Here is a 22,613-nt window from a genome sequence, read left to right on the forward strand (position 1 = left end):
GATCAACAGTACTTTTCTGCTATTTTTTTTAAAGCGCATTAGGCGACAAACAGAATACATTTCTTATTTGCTAAATTAGAATGGTTGCTGTCATATGTTATTATTGAGAAATCTTTTGGGACCAATGGTCGCCCTTCAGATTCAACAGCTTGCATTGATATTCACTTTGTATAATTTTTTTTTTCAGTCATCACATCCTGGTGACTAAAAATCGACATGTAAATTGCATGTAGGCCCAATAGAACTCTTAGAATCATGTTTAATCTCCAAGTCCAAATGGTACACCAATGTGTAACCATTAATGTGCACCCCTGCAACACTTTGCCTTAAGTGGATATATTGAAATACTAATAATGTGTGAAATTTCACAGTGTGGTATTTCTTAATGATTTATTTATTTAATAAGGTCCAGAGTCCTTCAAGTTTTATTGGTATTATTCAATAATTAACTGAAGGTGGTTAACTTGGTTCAACAAGGTCATTTATGGTATAAGACCATGAGATCTCGAGGACCAGATTTGTGCACCCATGCTGTTATCAAATAGTTTTAGGATTGTGGAAACCAGAGTGACAAAGCTTAAATAACTTGGTGTGTTTTTTTTTTTAAATGTCAGTTTTCTTAGTGAATGCAAGAAATAAATCAGTCAGAAATATCACACTGTGAAATTCTGGCAGGATGTGTTTTCCTACATTGTGACAGGGTCTTCCTCGGGTCACACGCGTGGGTAGCCGCTGTTCAAGCATACAGAGAGACTGAGGTTGGTGTTGAAACGCCGGCACAGGCGCGCAGGATTTATTAACAACAAAAAGAAAGTGAAAGTAAAATAAAGGCGGTCATGTGACGTTACCAGCGATGGTAACGCACTGAGGACAGATACAGAAAACTGTACAAAAAGTGCAAAATAAAACACAATACCCCAAACTATAACTCAAAAGGTGCCGTGAAAACGGCAGGCCTTGCAGCAGCCCAGATCACAGCGATCGCCATGCTTTTATACTGACGCTCCGTTGAGACACGCCCACCTGCCTGCTGGAACAGCTGATTGCTTTCAGCTGCTGCTCCACGCAGACAGGTAATCGTCCCCAGCGGAGCGCCACAGCAGCTAAACAATTAAATCAATATTAACAATTAACACAAAAACATACAATAAACTACATATTCCATTGTGCAAGGCTTAAGCTTTGCCACATACATGAAAGGCACACATGTTATGGTAAACACTTATTTTGTAGCAGCTGATGAACTAAACGCTGCCCATCTATTTATATCATTTTCAGTGCTGCACAAGTGAACATGATGAACGCAGAAGAAATTAAAACATGTAGGAAAAGCTGAGAGTCTGGCTCTCGTTCTCAGTCATCAATCTTTGCTTATCCCATGACATTCACAGTATGGAGCAATTAATAATGACATTAAAAATCAAATACACATTCCCCATGTTGTGTGTGCCTTTGATAGTGGAATATGTGAGACCTACAGTTAATATTAGGTATACCCAAATTATTTTGTTAGCTCTACAGTTTGTCCTTTTAAAGTTAACTGAACAATTAGTATTAATCCATAAAAGAAAGTGTAACAGTATTAAACCCATTATATTGCTAATAGAAAAAAAATCCTTTAATACCTTGTCGCCCTGTGTTATTGATATAGAAAATGTTTGACCAGAAGTTGGAATAAGTTTGGAATTCTTTTTAATTGATTACAAAAAATGAACAGTACATGGTTATTCTTTTAGCTTGCATACAGCGGTCTGGAAAACGTCTTGGAGGTCGATACACCCAAACCAGCTGAAAGAATTTCTGATAATCTGATCAAATGTGATTGACTGGTTGCCATTTGGGCTTTTTATTTGGCAAGTGGTTCATAATTGTGTACAGTACTGTCTGTATGTATATCAGTAAAGGTTTGTAAAAAGTGAAAAGAAAGAACACAAAGTTCAGTGCATGCCATCCGCTCTCAAATGGATGTTATTTTGAAAATGACAAAACACAAAATAATAAAAAAAAGTTTTTATTTTATTGCACATGGAAAATCAAAGCCAGTAAACAAACTAAACCAATCGTCAAGAATTTTATATCACAATGGTTTCAGCAGGAAAGTGTGCCTCTGTTTGTGGAGAAATACGGTCTCTAACACATTCACACACGTCAGAACAATACGACCTGACGATCAGTTTTAGCTCATTTGGAACTGTTTTTCATGTTCCATCGTGGATTCAGGTCTTTTTGTTGGTGTTTTGCATTTTCTTTTTCTCTTTTTGTTCTGAAATAGCTCTCTTACCTGTAGACAAAACGCAGGTAGGAAATTATGTTCAATATGACTAAAAAGCAAGAATGTAGTTATACAAACATGCAGGCTCTGTATGTTTTAAATATTACAAATCTTCCCCTCTCTCTGCTCAATATCAGCACTTAATTAGCAATTGTTCTCCTTTTTGTAATTATAATGATGCAGTTTCCGGTATGTGTTTTGTTTGGTAATACCCTACAATCAATATTAATATCTACCAGTTGAACTTCAAACCATGATATTATTGTACAGAAAAAATAAAACTTGTACATCCGCATGTTGCTATTGGTGACTCATAAACCAAAGTGGAATTTTTAGAGCATTTTAAAGCACTGGTTAAACACCATGCATTGCATCCTGGTGTTACTCATAAGAAGAAGTAGTTGATGATATCCAGTTGGATTCCCTGGCACTGTAAAATGCCCTTCGGGGCGTTGGTTTGTCAGATAAACTGGTTTTCAAAAGCACTGTTATGCAACTGCTGCTACAGTACAGTAAGCACATTGTTTAACACTCCTTATTGAAAATTCTTACCAAGGAAAATGCATCATTTGATTCATCAGAGGATATCAAGATGGACTCTTCAAGTGAAGTGCCTATAAAAAATAGTTACATTTTTCTCTTTAAACTTTTTGATTATTTAGCAGAGGTTACTGGGAGCATCATTTTGGGGGGATACATGGAGGTGTCTTCCTGCACATCCGTCTGTCTGTATGACAGACTTACACTTACAGGCATCTTGAGAACACAATATTGTAAATCAGTCATTTAAACACACTTTATCATGATGCAGACACCTCATTTGCTTACCCAATGACAAGTCCTAAATACCACTGATTTCAATGAACTGTGCCATTTCTTATTTTCATTCTACTGTTTACACACTATTGATTTATTTAATGGTCATCCTCTTTCTAGTGATACCTCTGATTTTTAATTCACAGCTGGGGTGGGGTATGTAGTATGTTACTGATCTAATAATCATTTCATAGTTTCAGTACCCAGACCTGCATGAGATGACAGCTACACACATTTACTTATAATGTGGCATGGTTAAGGCACTGCCACAAAACAGTTTGATGAAGTGAGAAGCCAAACCGTCTGTCTCCTTGACTTCCTTTCAGTTTTCCCACAGAGTGTGAGGTTGTCATTGATGTAGCAGTTTAACGGTTAAAACCAGCTTACCATTTTTCCCTGTACCGTGCTCCACTGGAGAAGCCAGGGCTGTGCTAGCAGCAGACCCTTCTCTATGGGACCTGCTGGACCATGCATCCAGGCTGGTTTCCATGCTGATCCAGGGTTCTGTATCTGGATCCAGATCCCATTCCTCCTCCCTCTCCCTTTTCCAAGCTATCGGAATGGCAGCCTTCACAATCATCAGAAATGAACAAAGTATGTCAGTAACACAACACCGCCCAGCAGGGATACATGTACAACAAGGTTATTTATTCAAACATGCAACATTAAAAACAGTTATAATATTGAGATGTGTTATTAATGCTGCTTTCATGTGATTTGACACCATTTATGAAACCCATGCAAAACTATTCATTTTGTTAATGAAATATTGAAAATGTGCATCCGTGACAAACACAAGCTATACAGAAGACAGCAGAACATAGTAAGAAAAATAAATGGTTGTACCGATTCACAAGGAGCCTCCACTTCTGTTTCTGCAGATAAGGCTGAAATAAATGAATACATAAATACAATGTTAAAAAACAATCTCATTGCCAAATGATCTTCAATGGTGTCACAGCAGCACTACAATGGCAGTGCAATTGTTTACTACCAAGGAGCAAGTGCAGCCAAACTGGAATAAGAATTAACGCAAAGCATGTAACATATACAAAACAGTATCCCCTGACACATTAGTTTGGAGCATTACTTTAAATTAGTCTTTTCTCCCCCCCCCCGCCCCCACCCCCCCCCACCACCACCCAACACCCACCAACACCCACCAACACCATGTGTTGTAGCATCTGATTTTTTATGGAGGTTCCTCATCCAAGTACTAACCAGGCCCAGCCTTGCTTTGTGCCTGAATCGTGAAGACCCCAAAGCTACATTTCCATTACCTAACGATGTTGTTTTCAGACTCTTCAGCCTAGTTATCTTTATATGGACAGTAAGACTTGTTCACGTATTACAAACCTGTGCCAAGAACACTTCTCATTATACTATTATTGTTATTTAAAAATATAATGAATCAGTAATATACATACAGTTTATCAAATGGTAAAAATAAATTAATAATGTTTCTCTGTTTGTTAAAAACTTCATACTGGCCCTTCATTACTGCACAGCGTAAAATTCTGACATTTCAGCTTTTCAAAAGAATATTTCAGATTTTGCCCCCTTCCTGTTTTGAGTTATGTGGGCTCAACTTGTAATGCTTTACTATCCACTTTCACTGAGACATGAGAGGGAGGGGAGGGCAATCATTGGAGCAGCATGCTGATTGAGAATGATGTTCAGAATGGGTTTGTAGCAGTGGAAACACAGTTCATGTACAGCGCACTGGTTTGATTCACCTTCCCTAGCAAAGCAATTCAGATGAAGTTCAACACTCACAGTTACTCACTACCAAACTGCCCAGTAGATCACTTGGTTCCTTGGTGGTTTGGATAAATTGCACTGTGGTTTCTTCTGAGTCCAAGTTCAAGGGTTGCTCGCTCTGGAGCTGCCACATAGCCGACTTCACAAAATCCTGCATCTCCATCACTTCTTTCCAAGCTGCGTAGGTGATCATGTTGTCAACTAGACCCCTGCTGGCTTCGATTCTCCTCAGCACATTCTCCATCTGAACGATCCTGTGCTTGATCTCAACCTCCTTGACTGCGTAAAGGCTCTCCAGCTCTTCCAAGAGGGCCTCTCCCTTCTGGTTCACCTTCCTCAAGGCTTCTTTCACCGAAGCTGTGATTTGCTCTACCAGCTCCTTCTTATGGTGCTGACCGTGGTCCTGTAGAGACAAGAGGTCCTGGCAGATTTTGACGAATTCTTTCTCTTTTTCCAGGAGCGCGGTGGACATTTGGGTAAGGTCATGTTTCTGCAGTTGGGCCTCCAGCTTGATGTCAGCATAGTCATGAGGCTTGTGCGTCAGGACTGTGCATGTGCAGCAGATGGATTTGGAACACGTTCGGCAAAAGATGCTATGATGAAAAAAAGGCCCAGTTAGGTGCTCGGTCCCATGTTGTTTTAATGTTTCACAGCCAAGAATAAGCACTTCTCTGGATATTATATGTACATGTGGAGAACATGGCGCCTCCATACCACCCCCCCTCCAGATAGTATTATGAGTCAATAAGCTGTTCTATAGATACTGGTAAAATACAGAGAGACATTATCCTTAGATCCCCAGATAATGATACACTAAATAACTTATGCAACACAATTGGACAAGCAGTTCTCTAAATGCACATAAAGTATCGACTGTAACCTAAAAAGAAGAGCTCAATTACCTGATTGCCTGTTTGTCGTGGTCGGGGCAGTAGGGCTGCCTCTTCTTCCGAGCAGTGGCCAGGAATTCCTGGAAGCTCATCTCTTTCAGGGACTCCAAGCTCTCCACTGAGTGACTGTCCTTCGCAGTGAACACCTGGTGGGCTTCAAAACACTTCTGGCACAGAAACTTCTCGCATTCGAAGCACATGGACCCCGCCGAGGCATTACAGCAAGAGCAGAACAGGTCACTGCCCCTGCCTATCTGCCTCAGGATGACCAGTTTGCTTTGCAGGTCAGATAAAAGCTTGTTGTCCTTCACCTCAGCCTTCTCGGTGGTCTGGTGGCAGGTGGGGCAGGTGACAGAGCCGTCCTGATCTCTCAAACATGTCTGACAGAAGCTGTGCAGGCAGGAGAGCAGCTTGGGGGAGGTGATGCTACAAGAGCAGGCACCACACTGCAGGAACTGGCTGTAGCTTTGCAATGTGTCTGAATTGTGGGACATGATTCTATAATTAATAATAAAAAAAAATAATAATAATAATTAAATAGTATCTGTGCACAAGACTTCATTTTAAATAGACAAGACTTTGATTACATATTGTGCATAAAACATGTTAGGACACACTATACACATACTACTATGTAAACACTAAGGCTAACACACCTATATTTGTCCTGTTTATTTCTGACATTGTTTAGGGAAAGTTGTAAGCATTAAACTCTTTCAGACTCTGCACAATAAACAACAAGAATATCAATAATATATTTATGAAATTTAAAGTAGAGCTTGAAATATACATAGTGCTGTCTGAGATGCTTATTTTGTGGCAATGCCAATTTCTGAAACTTCTGCTGAACAAACACACTATTCCATGGTCATCTGAAACTGAAATACTGTCTGCATCCCAATGTCTGGCAACAGCAACTAAAAGTAAGGCGTGCTGTGAATAAAACTGAACTGGACCTATGAACGTTTCTTATTCATTTCACTTCATATGATGAGATAAATATCAAACCCACCAATTGGCTATTGATACATTTGATTTCTTGGTAGCGTCTTTTTTTCTTATGTGTATACTGTAGTAGAACTGTAAACAAAATGGTTATCATGGAAAAAAAAACGAGTCAGCAAACATATTCATTCTGCTTTGACTAACGTATATCTGTATGTTCAGATATAGCTTCCATGCAAACAGTAAAACTGAACAAATATCAAAAATTGCCCGTCGTTATTTGATAGCAAGAATTACGCCGATCAATATCAGTTATCATTAGTGATAGCATACCAACAGTAACTCGGTTCAATCACTTTAATCGATTAGAGCCAGCTCATTAGTCTTTATTTTTCGTTTTGTGCATTAGAATATTAAATTCAATACAACATACAGTACCGCAGTGCACTATATTGAGAACCGTTTCTCTAAAAACCTTTGTGAGTTTACATGTATTGCATATGAAAACGCTACATCATTGTTTACTTAAAATAAACAAACATATTCTGAGATCAACGTCTTTAAATGCAAAACATGATCTTGGGTTTTAGCTTGGTAGTAGCCTGAACAACATTAGCAAAAAACCGAACTTACCAAATGTGATAAACAAAGGTGTTGGGTTTTTTCAAGGCGAATGATTACGGCCTCTTTTGTTGACTTGTTTTATCAAGACTTCACTTTCGATTTACTGAATGGTACGTCACGACAATAAAATCATGTGTTTTTTTTTCTTTCTTTTTTTTTTTGTTTAGAGGAAACACTCACCGTACAAACATGCATGCAGCGTTTTCTTTGTACACAAGTAAACTCTGTATACACCCTCCGTGGAACAGAGCTACTGCGATTTCATAATCTATTCTCATATATGTGTATATAGGCTGTTGGTTGTATAAACTCACGTTCATATCAACTCTTGGTAATGATAACTTCATCTGAAACGGGCATTATGAAACAAATCGTGCAGTTCTGCTTTCTGATCAATTGATAAATAGGAAAATAATTGCAAACTGTGGAATAGTATAGTAAAAAGTCACCCATGATTAATATTTTACAATAATAAAGCTTGAGGCAAAACGGTATGAAATTGTATTTGAGATAGTAGGCCTATCTGTTGTTTATTAACATAAAGGTGTTGAATAGAACTAGATAAAAACACAGCTGGTTGAACAGACCTCGATTATCACAATCTTTGCGTAATTAAAATATACCTTCAGCCTAGGTGGTGCAGAGGGCTAATTCTATTTCCTTTCAGCTATGAACTCGAAATACAGCCCAGGTATCTGTGTTGTTCATGAGTAAAGACACGCCCTATATTTATTTTGTGGTGAATCATGGTGGGGATAGTTACATTAAAAGTTACTTCGTTGCATTATTATATAAATTCCAGTATAACACGCTCACCACAATTTTCTATAGTTTGTCCACTTTTAGCTGTGCAGTTTGTTTAGATTCCCTGAAGTACCTTTCAGCTATACAATCAGCTACACTCTTTGCAACTTTCACCTGCAGCTATTGCTAAGGGAAGCACAACATTACATAAACAAAAACATGTGGGCTGGGGGTCTAGTCCTCAATTCACACCAGACTGGGCTCTAACCCCTGGCCCTTTTTAAGAACTCAATTCAGGACTGGAGTGTTTGTATGTAGTCAAAGAGAGAACACTAAGAAAAAAAAAAGTAGTTTTATTTATTCATAATTAACAAATAATATACAGCAGGTATCTTAAGCAAACCTAAAACATTTAAAATAAAACCTATTTTTTCTCCTTTCTAGTAGGCATGGAAAACAGAGGTACAAATTTAATGATATAAACAAGTTGCTCTGCAGTATAACTCCCAAACCCAGTCTAGTGCTCTATTTTAAAAAATTCACAGATTTTGTCCACAGTTTTTGTGAACATGCTGTTCTTCAGCTCTGCTTTCAATGGCTCCAGAAACTGCCGCAGCCCCTCACTGGGATTTTGCAAGTGAGAGTGCTTCATCTTTTCAAAACTGTACCCGAGTCTTGCCAGCTTCTGAGCTGTGGTTTTGGAGATGGCTTTCTCCTCCACTAAAGGCTGCAGCGATGAAAGAGATTCCATCTGGTCAAGAGTGAATAGGTGGCTGGTTATTTGCGTTGGGGTAGGCCTTAGGACACGGCAGAGATCCTGCAAAGCTTTGACATCTTCCAGAGCGTTGTGTGCAGGATAGGATTTCTTCAGAAGCTCCTTAACCAGGCTCTCCTGCTTAAAACTCTTGATGCCAGTGTTCTGCAGAAGGTCTTTGCTTAAGATAAGGGTGTCCAGGAAGCCTGAGACCAGTAGCTTGAATTCCTCATTCAGTTGGAATTCTTCAAGAGCCCTGGCCAAAATAGGGCAATCAAACCTCTTGATGTTGTGACCTGCTAGCAGAGGCCGGTTCAATGCTTGAAGGAAGGCCAGGAATGACATCAAACAGTCCCTGTGGGTCTTCGTCTGCACAGGACGGCGATGCAGATACAGCTTGTGTCTCCTGACGGTGAATCCAGTGACAGCAGACGCCCCCTTCGCGATCGGTGTTCTGGGAACCATGTAGACATCGAAGGTCTTTTCCATGCAGACAGCAGACAGCTGGATAATGTCACAGTTTGACCCTGTATATAAAGCAATGGAAGCAGCAGTCATATCTGAACGCTTAAAATGCTCGAGTTATGCTTAAAAGCAGAGCGTGAGCTTTATTAACATTATTCGTGCCTTATGCAGAGAATCTTTTGGTTCTGTCCCTTTTTTTAACTAATTGCAGATACTGATTTGAAATACATTATAAATAACCTGTTACACTACATAACTACGCTGTATAGTGAATACCTGTTACATACTTCAGGTGGTCTTCTAACAAAATCGCAAAGACAAGCGACAGGAAAAATATAGAAGGCACTGATTCACCAAGAACAGTTACTATAATGTTACAAACTATGAAAGAACCAACAACAGTGTACATTTAAGTTTTGCAGTGTTTCTTCCAGTTTTCATCACCTTAAAAGAAAAAAAAAACTGGACACAAAAAAAGTACAAACACACAATTTGGTGTACAACTGGGGTGGGCAAAAACTTACTCAGAATTACCTTTAAGTACTTATTGGCAGGTATTCAATACATGTGTTGATTTCAAAGACAAACCTGCTTCCCTCACGTTTACAATTGTGTACCAATCTAGGCAATTGTCATATTTACTGCTGCACTGGTGTACCAAGGCAGTAAGTCAGTTTAGGGTCTTGATACACCAATACAGCAGTAGAAATGTCAGTGCCCCAGATGAGAGGAAAATATTCTTCCAATCTGCTTTTAAAACACTCAATTAACTGGCAGTGAAAGGCAATTCCAAGTACAAGTTTCTGCACACCCTTAGTGTACAGTATGTTGAAGGATTTTAAAATGATGGAAAAAAAAAAAACACTTATACCTAGTCCAGTGGTCTCCAAGTCAAAGAAGACAATGGAATGATCTTCTACAGGGATGTGCTGGTCTGCTGCAGGAGCTGGGCTTGGGAGACAGCCGGCACATTCTAACAATGGTGTGCCTTTATCACTCGCCTTGCTGTTTAATGAATCCCCGATATTCTCTTTATTCTCCATCATGTCTGAGACCTGTGGGCAAGAGATAAGAAATTGAATTCAGGGGGGAATATAAATAACAGTGTTAGGATATAGTAACCTGGGCCTGGTACATGAACTCTGAAAACATTATTAAATGCAGACTACAGCTCCAACTATAACCAAGCAATACAGCCTCTGAACCCATTTATATCATGTGTATTAACTATGTTTGCTATGCTTTTAACATGGTAAACAAAACTCACTCTATTCAAAACTCCCCCCCCCCCCACTCCCACTCTATTCAAAACTTACACATCCCATTGGTCCTCAGCCGCACATTCGGGCCAATGAGAACACATTGAAAACAGAATGACTTAGACGGGACCAATCACAGGGAAGACACAGACCATGCACTACATGACTGATACAGCAGGAAGGGCCAATCACAGGGGAGGACAAACAACATGCCCCTGCAGGCAGGCTAGGGTCACACAGCAACAGAGACAGAGTTAAACAATGGGAGTTTCATGCATTTAAATTTCAATTTCCTACTTATATACACACCATAATCCACACTGTTGAGGGTAAAAAGTGAAACTGAAAGATCATAATTGGATAAGTCTCCAATCCCCTGAGTTAATACTTGGTGGAAGCACCTTTGGCAGCAATTACAGCTGTGAGTCTGTTGGGATAGGTCTCTACCAACTAGGTCTGGCAATATTTGACCATTCTTGTGTTGGGCTTGCGCCAAACATAATGCTTTGCATTTAGGCCAAAAAGTTCAATTTTAGTTTCGTCAGACCACAAAACTTTTTGCCACATGGCTACAGAATCTCCCGAGTGTTTTTTTGCATTCTTCAAACAGGATTTTAGGTGAGCTTTCTTGAGTAATGGCTTCCTTCTTGCCACCCTACCATACAGGCCAGATTTGTGGAGTGCTTGGGATATTGTTGCCACATGCACACTTTGACCAGTCTTGGCCAGAAAAGCCTGTAACTCTTATAAAGTTGCCACTGGCCTCTTGGTAGCCTCTCTGATCAGTCTCCCTCTTGCTCGATCATCCAGTTTGGAGGGACAGCCTGACCTTTCAACAACTTTGTCCCAGAGTTCTTTTGAAAGCGCCTTGGTGCTCATAGTTGAGTCTTTGCTTTGAAATGCACTACCCAGCAAAGGGAACCTAAAGGAACTGCTGAATTTATCCAGAAACCATGTGAATCACTACAATTTAGCACAGGAGGAGGCCACTTAACTTAGTGTGTTATTTTGATGGCAATTGGTTACACCTGAGCTAATTTAGGATTACTATTACAAGGGGGGTTGACACTATACAACCAAGTTATTTCAGTTTTTATTTTTAATTCATTTTCTACAAATTTCTATAACTTTTTCTCTTGGAACTTGTGGGGTAGGACGTGTAGATAAATGAATTAAAAAAAAGCTATTTTTTTTCCAGGCTATAAGGCAACAAAAGGTGAACATTTTGAAAGGGGCTGCAGACTTTCTATAAGCACTAGTATACATTGTTTAATTTGGTAACGGTGCCAGAAAAGCGAGGAGGTATATATATATATATATATATATATATATATATATATATATATATATATATATATATATATATATATGTTAATATTGATTTTATCGTGAAAACTACAAAATTGATTTTTTTTCAGGTACTTGATTTTTGTGTCTGTAACCTGATTGAGACCGTAGGCGCCTAACCCATATAATATAGGCTAGGTAGTTGTTAGTTTAGTTTGTGTTTATTACGTATTAATTCAATTACATTCATAAAGACGAGAGAAATATACGTTTTTTTTGTGCAGACATATAAGGAAGGAGATTTGTGTTACTGCAGGGCCATGAACGGATTTAAATTAAGCACTAGTAATAATCTGAAGCAGTGATATTTCAAAATAACAAAAATGTGGTTTTGCTTTAGTGAAATACGGTAGATTTATTAATTTATTTTCAGATTTCTTATTAAGATTTTTGTGCTCATTCAATCAAACCAAGTAGGAATTTGAGTAAGTCAAGTAAGATTATTATTATTATTATTATTATTATTAATTTTATTGTTGTTAACGTCGTATAACACGCACGTCTGTAAACCTGACTAAGGTTATTTGATTTATTTTAAGTTAACCGTTGTTGACTGATGAAAGCTGACTTCTCTCCCAAAAACATTTTTTATTTACAATTTCTGGTTGATAAACGCTTTTCTAGTTGTGAAGCCAAGCATGTCCTTTTCTGTAAGTCGTTTAGAACGCGCACAAACTTTATTTCATCTTAAACCTTACCTGCTTCCGGACACTGTTGCTTTCCTAGCAGAAAAAGGGCAGCTGGCCAACTGGAATTTATCCCTGCAGTTCTGTGTGTTGGGAGTGGATAGGGCCTTCACATGTACTAACTACCTGGAAGATGCTTATTTATTCTCGGTTCCTTGTTCGCGGTGTAGTTGACAAAGCAGCGTGTCCTTTTTCTTTGTGTTTTAACCCACTTACACATCTCGCTCGATTAATATATTGCCACTAATAAAAAAAAAATAGCTCCTTCTTTAAAAAAACAAAAAACAAACAACAAAAACACCAAAATATTAATAACAAATCTTTAACAGCGGTACCAATATTACCAGCTTGTTTTGCCTCATTTACCTACCTTAGACGCCTTGCTCACTAAATATCGAAGTATCCCTAGATAGTTTACCGTCTCCTCTTTGCAATAACACTAACGATTTTAGTGAACAAGCCGTACCCTACGAGCAGGAGCACCCCAAAGTGTAGCCCATTATAACCAATACAGGACACACGGGGCACGTCTTTTGATGCACCATTTACCCCCCTTTAGACGGCTAGCTAACTAAATATCGAGATATCCCTAGATAGGTTATCACCCCCCTCTTTGCAAAAACACTTTTTTTTTTCTTTTTTTCTTTTTTTAAGAAGGAGCGATTATTTTTCAAATAGTAGCAATATATTAATTGAGCAATATGTGTAAGTGAGTAAAAATATACAGAAAAAGGTCACGCTGCTTTGTCAACTACACCGCGAATAAGTAACCAACTTCCAGGTGGTTTCATATATTTGCTCCCATGGAAAATAATCAGGAAAACAATTTTCTTTTTTTTTTTTTTATGTATAACATTTAAAAATAATGAGTTATGTTTTGACAAGCAGTGCCTTTTCACGGGTGGTTGGTATTTTCAAAGATTTTCAAAGTGTTGTAATATGTGGTTTTGTAATTAAACTTTTTGTTTCAGAGTCATTCTTTGTTAATCAGCAAAATCAGAGGTACAAAACACAAGGACATAAACATTGAATCACAGAAGCTAAATTGTAGCTTACAAGTGTAACATATTACTGTTGATAGTTAAGTGATATACAGTATTGTATTGTATCTTGCTTTATTTTAAAGAAACAAAACTTTGTTTTTACTGCCTAGTTCTCTACATAGATGTAGGTGATATTGATGGGGCTGCAGTTCAAGTTCAAACATATTACTATAACTACCCTTATAAATGTTTTCCAAGGTATTTGTGCAGTTTTACCATGTTTTTACTATGGATTTGCTGTGCATTTACCTTAGTTTACCATGTTTATTAAAATGCTTTACCATACCTCGCTATTCTTTACAATGCGTATGCTTTACCATGCTGTCACTATGCTTTATTACACTTCGTTATCCTTTTAGTATGGTTAACTTTTATATAGCTATAAAAGCAAAACTATAAAAGTCATGCAGTACTGTATATCTAAATTCGATATGTGCAGAGCCGAATTTAGTTGTTGTAACACAACAACTTTGAAATTCAATAAAGCAAGAAAAATTACCCAGTCCAGTGGTCTCCAAGTCAAAGAACACAAGGGTGCAGTCTTCTGCCCGATCACAGGACATGCCTGCACTCTCCTGCACAACAGAGATCTTTGGGCAATAAAAGTATAAAAGTAGCAATGTTTCCTACCTTGATTAACCCCTACATGTACCACATTTCAGCCTGTAAGTTTTATTCATTAATGTTATAGGACTTCATGCTGGGCATGCGAAGTGTTTTTGTTTAATCCCTGTTAGCAGAATGAACCAACATGGTACTGTAATGTGTGCTTTTAATTTATCACACATCAAAACTCCATAACAGTACTTTTGGGCAACAGCAGAAAGAACCAGTAAAAGCTCTGATAAACATTAATTCCGTCCATTGAAAATGTCTAAAAAAAACCATTAGAAAAACAAAAACCCAGGCGTTATCTGTACATTCCTGTTGCAATGGGGTTAAACAAAACAAAACAAACAAAACAAAGACACAAAATCATGATGCTTTCTTACCCAACTCGACTGCATTTCTGATTCTGGACTTTGTATCTCATAAGGTCTAAAAGGGAAAGAGTGTTCAGTTTAACTTTCAGTGTTGTTAAAGCCCTAATGGAAGAATGTGACATTAGTCTATTTAAATGTAAAAAGCTTTGACTGCAATGGAACATATCAGCTCCTATAATATTTTTGTTTGGCATGGTTTCCTTTTAGAAATACTAAATTAAATGACAAAGATACTCTGACTGCTGCATACGTAGTGAAGTTAAATCAGTTTCGATATAGGGCAATCCGGAATTAAAGTTTCCAATTCCCAGCTCTCATTGCATTACTTCCTGTTCGTTGAATAATAGCCCCAAAAGTAATTTTAAAACTGTAAGATATAACTGCAGCGACAGGTAATATAAAAAAACCTGTCAGAGCACATTGATTTGACAGACTTGTCTGTGTTCGTCAGAGGCAGCCACTGTAAAACTCGCAGAAAGTGCTGTAAGGACGGTAAACAAATTTGTTAAGCCTGGCAAATGATTAGCCGTGGGAAGAGAATATTACAGGTACTTTGCGAAATTACAGTTCAACTTTACCACAACAAACGTTACGACAGAGAAATGTTACAAAATTGGTATTTTCACAGTGAGTATCGTATAATCAAAATCGAAACACTGCAGAAAATGGCAGTGGTATATTCTACTGGAGTGCTTTTGAAAATGAATTGGATTGGGGATTGAATACACTCGTCTAGAGGGAAACGATGTTGGTAATTATTACCGCAAAAGTTTACTGAAGACGAAAATAGTTCTAAGCAAAGTTTTAAAATTAGTTTAATTAACAAACCACTAAAAAAGTTATATACATAAATAGCTACCGGTTAAAGGTGAATAGACGTTTGTCGGACAGATGTTGTTCAAAGTTCAAGACGAATGCTAGAATGTCCTGGTTCTTTATGTAACATGGCTACTTTTAGGCTATGTGTTGGTTCCTAGGCAATAGGTGTTTGTTACCCCGGTGAAGTTAGGTTGGTATTGGATATTGGATATTGGATATTCGGGTGGATATTCGATATTCGCGCAAAACACTAATATTTCACCCAAGGAAAGATGACAAGCTAAGGAATAATTTAAGCCATGTCTCGTTGATTTGCGATTTAGTAATCTCTAGTTATGCACTCGGAAAATATGCATTCATATTCACTTTACATTTGAAATACAGGCTACGGCGCATAATGGTTCATAACTCCTACATAATAACTCACAAAATAATGTTATTTCAAGCATATATATTGCATTGTTATTAGTCTCGTTTTATGAAATCAAAATATACAAGTTAAAAGTCATAGCCTGTGTCACTTTTTTAAATGTGCAAACTCGTTAGAGAATATAATGTAGTGCCTTTGCAGCAAAATGGACAAAATGCATAAATTCTTAATTCTTGCTGTGTGTGTGTATATATATATATATATATATATTATATATATATATATATATATATATATATATATATATATATATATATATAGACACACACACACACACAAACTTTTGGTATCTCTTCCCCCCACTAAAGAACTGTAGCTGCCAGGGCGTCCCTCCTGTGGTTTATAATGTTAAAATGTGAGAAAATGTGCAAGTATCAGGTTAGAGAAATAGGATAGCAAACGAATGTGTAGCATCAAATAGCAAAACACGATTAGGGTACTATATGTTTTTAATTTTTTATTCAAAACAAGAATGGGGATAAGAACAAGAACAGCAAGAAAAGCATCATTATCAACAACAACAACTATACTACTACTACTACTACTACTACTACTACTACTACTACTACTACTACTAATAATAATAATAATAATAAACGACAGGTTTTGCTTTGAAACGTGATGATTTTCATATAACTAAACAAACAAAACATTTTCTAAAATGTAGTGAATTTAAATAAGAAATGGCATGTTTGTTGATGCCCAAAAATGTTGCATATACAGAAAGTCTTAATACAATGCTTGAGAAATTCGTGTGAACAAAAATAAAATGCATGCTGCAGATCTTCAGATCCTATGCCAATCCACGGTCTGCAAATATGAAAAATGTGCATCAATACTTTAAATATATGCCTCGGTACTGTTCTAGTTGCATTGTTCTGTGCACGCAATGCATTTCCATTTTGCAGTTTGCAAGAGCGCTGGCTCTGCTACTTTAGCATCTAGCAGGCATCAAGGAACCAACGATGACCACGTCATTAGACAACATTTTTTTTTTTTTTTTTTTAAATACGGTATATAAAATGTAAACCCGACTTTTGCACAGCAGTGTGTGTATATAGATATTATTGTTACCATTTGTATCACCTGAGTTTTCAGAATATGCAAATTCTTATTAAAAATAAATAAGCAGCAGTACCCTGTTGATTAAAATGTCAGTAAACACAAAACACAACAAAATAGGTTTTACAAATTGTACGTGGATTTTAATCAGCCATTGTAAGAGTACATTGCAGTATTCTGTATTTCTATGAGTCGTTGTTGTATTCTACTGTAAATATTGCAATAAACTGTTGTAAAATTTAGATATATGTTACAGTACAGGACACTTTTATTATGTAGCACATTTATAATTTACTAAAGTGTAGTAGAGAATCCGCAAAGCTTTACCTTTTCCATACTATCATGGTCTGGGTAGGATTTTTTCAGAATCTCCCTGACCAGATTTTCAAATTTAAAATTTGTGACACAAGTGTTCGGAATATATTTTTTGGCAATGAGAAATGTGTCCTGGTCTTCTGATACTACCTTCTGAAATTCATTTAGCAGGCAAAATTCATACATAATCCTAGACAAAATGGGCCGGTCAAACCGCTTGATATTGTGCCCCACTAGCACAGGCCGGTGCAAGGTGACAAGGAAGGCCAGGAAGTCTGTCAAGGCCTCTTCGTGGCTCTTTGTCTCCATGGGAACACCATCTAGAAAGAGCGTTTGGTTTATAACAGTGAATCCATTGACAGAAGAGGCCTCCTCAGAGATCTGCTGGCGAGGACAAACGTAGACATTGAAGGTCTTCTCCCCACTGATTGCACACACTTGGATAATGTCACAAGATGCCACATCTGTGTAAAAGGCAATTAATGCAGTTAATTATATTTGCTTACATAATGTGTAAGCTTTTCAGAAGGTTTTCTTACCTCATAATAAACATGACAACTATGGCTAATAGGTCAATTGCAATGAACTGAAAGCAGTGGACTAATCCCATGGTTAGTACGGAGCTGTACTAAACTAGTATGCAAGTTAATAACAATTGCAACCAACTTGGCAGCTCAAGATAATCTTCAGCTGCGTACTAAAAATGATCTCAATTGCAGTGAACCCAAAATAACTGCTGCTGCCCTCTAGAGGATACTAAGTACGAGACTAAGTTAGTCTGACCCTTTCTATTGACTAATGATTTATATTACCGTACTAAGTGGAACAAATGTGAAAAACTCCAAAATGTATTGACAACTTTTGTAACTGAGCAATTCATAATCACAGATCCATACTGTGTAGCTATATTTTTAGATATGAAAGCCATATTTACTTGCATATTATTATTTTTTTTTATATATAAGGAATATCATTGCTGGCATAGCAATATATTCGTGTAGCGTTTGAATGAGTTTTGTGACATTATAACAATACGGAAAACGATACTCCTAAATTACTTCTACAGCGGAAAAATGATTCAGTGACAATATATTTGATAATATATTTAAAGCGCTACAGTAATTATGTATTACCCACATGGAACAGAATTGCAATATTTAATATATGAATAATATATTTTATATATAATTTTTAAGTTACATATAATATTTATATTATATATATATATATATATATATATATATATATATATATATATATATATATATATATATATATATATATATATATATATACACTTGTGTCAAAGTATGCTTTTAGTAGCCAATGCTACATATTAGTAGGCTGTAGCATGCGTGGCGTAGGGTTCAGGACAGGTAGGTGACGCAAAGCAAGAATATTAATAGGCTCGTAACGAAGGGGTCGGGGCCTACAGCGGATCGGCGCTGTAGCCGCTGAGCTGGGACCGTTTTTTCAAAATGTAATATGGATCAAGTGATCAAGATTTTGTGACCGAGATTCCTTTAAAAAAAAAAAAACTGAATTTCGTAAGCATAATTATTTGGAATGTGGATGCAAGTAATACAGCAATGACATTTTCTGAAAACAATAAAACTAAACAAAAAAACAAAACAAACCAAAAAAAAAAAACCGATCAAAACGATCCAGATAAAAGAAATCTGGAACACAAAATATCAGAAAACAAAATCCATATCACTGGAGGTGCCGGTTTCAATCTCTGCCTGTGCAATACATTTTTTAAAAATAAATAAATATTGTATTCAATGTTTAGACTACATACAACACCAGACAAGTTTGTTGAGGTTTAAGATGTTTAGGTTTCATAAAAAAACAAAACTAAACTAAACTAAAAAACAAAAAACAACCTTTATGAAAAACCTCACTTTTAAAATATAATTTGTAACAATAGCTCAGATTTGTAGCTCTTCAGTTCCTGTTTGGAAGCACACCAAGACAAACCCCAATCCTTAGTACCGTACTAAAGCTAGGGATCAGCTAGTCCCCAACTTTGTTCCTCTTGTTTTTTCGTTGCAATTGGTATGAAGCTAGTACGCAGCTGGGGATGATCCTGAGATACCGTACTAGCTGGTGCGCAGCTCTGTAACTCTGCAAGTTCGTTGCAATTGACCCTTGATGTCTTTTTGATTTACTGGCTTTATTTACAAACATTAAAACATTATAATTGAGACTTCTCCTTTTAAAGGTCTTTTGGGATCAATTCCAAATGTTCTATATTGAATATATTTAAAAAGGTACCCAGTCCGGTTGTCTCCAGTTCAAAGAACACAAGGGTGTAGTCTTCTGTCTGATCACAGGATATGCCTGCACTCTCCTGCACAACAGAGCTCTTTGGGCAAGAACAGACAAGTTGTGTTAAAAGTAGCAATGTTTCCTACCTTGATTAAGTAGGAAACAACTAAGTGCCACAAACAACATGACAAAATGTAGGTCGAGGGTAAATGTGGGTCAACTGAGTTTACCCACTTCTCATTTGGGGAACAAAGTGTTTACTCACACTTACTGTCCTGTGGTAAGTAAAGCCTAGCTATATCAAGAGTTAAGAAAAGGCATATTCCAATATATTATATAAAGTGACTTGGGCACATTTAATGACAGGCACAATCTTCCGATTAACCTTTAACACACAACGACCTCCACAACTGACATGTAATCTACTGGACATCTCTGCACCCCCCCCCACCCCCCTTAGTAGCCGCTACTGCCCAGCTTGGAATACCATCGAGTATGGTTTACCCATACAAATATGTACATTATATCTACAAACTTCTTAAAATAACTAAATACATAAAGGATTTCATATTAAAAAAAGCTCAAAAACGCTAAATCTCTTACCAAATACGACTGCATTTCTGATTCTGGTCTTTGGACCGTAGTGTCTGAAAGGGGAAAAGATACAAATGAAAGGGACCAGTTTCCCATTCAGTTCAGCATTATGAAAGCATTTAAATCACAAACATTTACTTTAAAACAATTGTTTTCATATGCAGTTCAATATAGTTTTATTAATTTCATCAGAATTTCAGAAAAACTAGGTTATTATAGTGTTTATAGCTTAATAATTCTGATATTTACTTTTACACTATTCTTTACAATTATACATGCAAATCAATACTTTTTTAATGTTATTCAGCTATCACGCATAGTATTACTATAGTTTTACCATTAAAAGCTACAGTTTATTATTAAGAAATTCTATAGCAAAACTGTAATTCTCAATGTAATATAATAAGGAATAGTACTTTTTTCCATGCGATGGCGGGAAAACGAAACTGAAATCAATTTCGATTTCTGTGAAATCCTTTCCCATCAGTATTAAGAAACATTATACATTCCCAACATTAAAATGAATATTTCTGCTCATACCAGCATGAAAAAAAACAGGTTACAATGTTAAAGCAGTAAGCACAGGATGCAGGAATTGTAAAAAGTACAGTTTATTTTTGTCATTACATTATAAAGATTATTGTTCAGTGTAGAGAAAACACGATAGTGAAATCCATTCCATTGGGGATTGAGTCAAGCAACAAATAACTCGATGTAACACCATAATACATCTAAGAATATACATATGATTAAAAAAACGCAGTTAAAACACAGTAAATGAAAAGAATGCATACACAGACACACGTACCGTTTAAAGGTGTTGAAAAGACAGACGTCAATTGCAACTGCTTACGTTTCTGTCCAGATGCCTTGCAGATCATATCCCGAATAATTGCATTGGTTCATTTGAGCGTGGGCGTTATCTACATTGTACGAATTTTGGTCTGCATGTTTAACTCATGCTTGTTTTATACACTTTAAATTGATTATATTTTAGGAGTTCTTATAAAATAAATACATATATAGAAGCTAGAAATCCATCAGATATTTAAGAGAAAAATGTTGACCATAGAAAACTGCAGATTGTAGAAATCTATAGGCGGTCAACCATATCTGTAGCAATTTTTTAGAGTTGAGTTCTATAAAAAAGTCAACTATATATAGAGCTGATTGTGTCACCTATACCAACCATGATCCGTACCCCCGTGCACGCTGTATATTGTAGCTATCTCGGTTCCCGCAATCCACACACAGGGGGACCACCCGGGACCTCTCGCACTAAAGCATAGCGCCGATACCTCTGTACAAAAGAGCCATCTCCTTTGCAAAATTTGCACGCTGTACTCTCCCCTACAGTCCGACGAGTGCGTGCCGGTGTACCTGCGTCCACTTCTAAAACCAATGTAGCAAAATAGGTTAACGCAGGCAGGCGCATTATTGATACAAATTACAGTGATGAGGACAAGAACAATATTCAGATGAGAACCTTGACAATGTCCTGTAATCTCTTCTACTTGGGATCACTTTTTTGAAACCTTGAGCTTTGAAAGCCCTGATGCTGTTGTTGGACATTACAATATTATATTCTTGTGATGAATATCTTTCTTTCTTTCTTTCTTTCTTTCTTTCTTTCTTTCTTTCTTTCTTTCTTTCTTTCTTTCTTTTTCTTTTTTGCATAAATACAATACCTATAGATTAAAATTCACTATTTTCAATAGTCCATGACTTGCAGTGATATACTTAAAACACAGTCATACCAGGACAAGTAATAATATTGTTTAAGAACAAGCCAATAAAGTGTTTTTAAAAAATAAAACAATTGTGAGCCATGGGTATCACTTATTTAGTGGTAGTGTGACAAAAGCTCACAGACCAAATAGGTGGTAACTTATGACAATTCCAGATGTGTGCCTGTGTTCCGCATTATACTATAGCTGAAGGGTTTTATTTAAATCAAACTAACCCTGTGCTCTGGGTTGTGTAGGTGGAGATCAATGACAACACCCGGCCCTGGCGGCTGGAGGTAGACCATGTCGAGCTGACTTTAGAGTCTGTGTTGAAGCCTCCTGATGACTCGTTCTCCAGGCACCTGATTAAGCCACCCTCTATTCCCGGATTGGAGGGGCTCAGCGGGCCCATCCAGCAGCTCGCCATGCATTTCCTTGGCAATGGCAGCGGCGGCAATGGCAGCAGCTCAAAAACTAGTCATAGCAAAGGTGAGACTTGTGAATGCCACGAAGGACCTCTTAAATGTATTTTGGTCCTTAAGATGCACTGCATGCAAAATTTACAAAGAGTCCACAGTCATTATCTATACATCTATACGTTGTATATATCTGGACTCAAAAATAATTTACAAGCAATTTATTTTTATACTGAATAAAGAGTTTGTGGACCACGGTCTGCAGTCCTCAAACGTAGCTATGCCTTTGCATGAAGTCCTGTGCTCATCATCATTATGAGGCAGTTATTTGAGTGACGTTATGAGTTGAGTTGACACAGAATTTGGAAATGTAAGTTTCTAATTTCTGTA

The 22,613-nt window shown here is 37.1% G+C and overlaps 3 protein-coding genes across 8 annotated transcripts; all 3 read right to left on the minus strand.

Annotated features, from left to right (window-relative positions):
• Positions 1–1,273: 1,273 nt before the first annotated feature.
• Positions 1,274–7,835, minus strand: LOC121294899 (protein PML-like). Of its 4 annotated transcripts, XM_041219076.1 has the most exons (8): positions 7,318–7,482; positions 6,752–6,819; positions 5,752–6,237; positions 4,865–5,442; positions 3,935–3,975; positions 3,476–3,656; positions 2,825–2,886; positions 1,276–2,281 (listed from the first exon to the last, which is right to left on the minus strand). In XM_041219076.1, the coding sequence occupies exons 3-8, from the start codon at positions 6,231–6,233 to the stop codon at positions 2,177–2,179; spliced, it is 1,449 nt and encodes a 482-aa protein (XP_041075010.1). In that variant the 5' UTR covers positions 6,234–6,237; positions 6,752–6,819; positions 7,318–7,482; the 3' UTR covers positions 1,276–2,176. The 4 variants fall into 4 exon arrangements, with proteins under 4 accessions (XP_041075008.1, XP_041075010.1, XP_041075007.1 ...); XM_041219073.1 differs by lacking the exons at positions 6,752–6,819; positions 7,318–7,482 and adding an exon at positions 7,489–7,833; XM_041219075.1 differs by lacking the exon at positions 6,752–6,819 and having other exon boundaries at positions 1,278–2,281; positions 7,318–7,481.
• A 573-nt stretch (positions 7,836–8,408) lies between these two features.
• Positions 8,409–15,514, minus strand: LOC121294901 (protein PML-like). 3 transcript variants are annotated; one of them, XM_041219078.1, is made up of 5 exons: positions 15,449–15,514; positions 14,599–14,644; positions 14,106–14,181; positions 10,143–10,326; positions 8,409–9,333 (listed from the first exon to the last, which is right to left on the minus strand). In XM_041219078.1, exons 2-5 carry the CDS (start codon positions 14,637–14,639, stop codon positions 8,570–8,572), a joined length of 1,065 nt encoding a protein of 354 aa, XP_041075012.1. In that variant the 5' UTR covers positions 14,640–14,644; positions 15,449–15,514; the 3' UTR covers positions 8,409–8,569. The 3 variants fall into 3 exon arrangements, with proteins under 3 accessions (XP_041075012.1, XP_041075014.1, XP_041075011.1); XM_041219080.1 differs by lacking the exon at positions 14,106–14,181 and having other exon boundaries at positions 15,449–15,493; XM_041219077.1 differs by lacking the exon at positions 15,449–15,514 and having other exon boundaries at positions 14,599–15,367.
• An 878-nt stretch (positions 15,515–16,392) lies between these two features.
• Positions 16,393–20,985, minus strand: LOC121294428. Its single transcript, XM_041218108.1, has 4 exons — positions 20,889–20,985; positions 20,090–20,133; positions 19,493–19,583; positions 16,393–17,679 (listed from the first exon to the last, which is right to left on the minus strand). Exons 1-4 carry the CDS (start codon positions 20,959–20,961, stop codon positions 17,195–17,197), a joined length of 693 nt encoding a protein of 230 aa, XP_041074042.1. The 5' UTR covers positions 20,962–20,985; the 3' UTR covers positions 16,393–17,194.
• Positions 20,986–22,613: the final 1,628 nt, after the last annotated feature.

Source organism: Polyodon spathula, chromosome 19 (assembly GCF_017654505.1).
Source record: "Polyodon spathula isolate WHYD16114869_AA chromosome 19, ASM1765450v1, whole genome shotgun sequence".
NCBI classification, from domain to species: Eukaryota; Metazoa; Chordata; class Actinopteri; order Acipenseriformes; family Polyodontidae; genus Polyodon; species Polyodon spathula.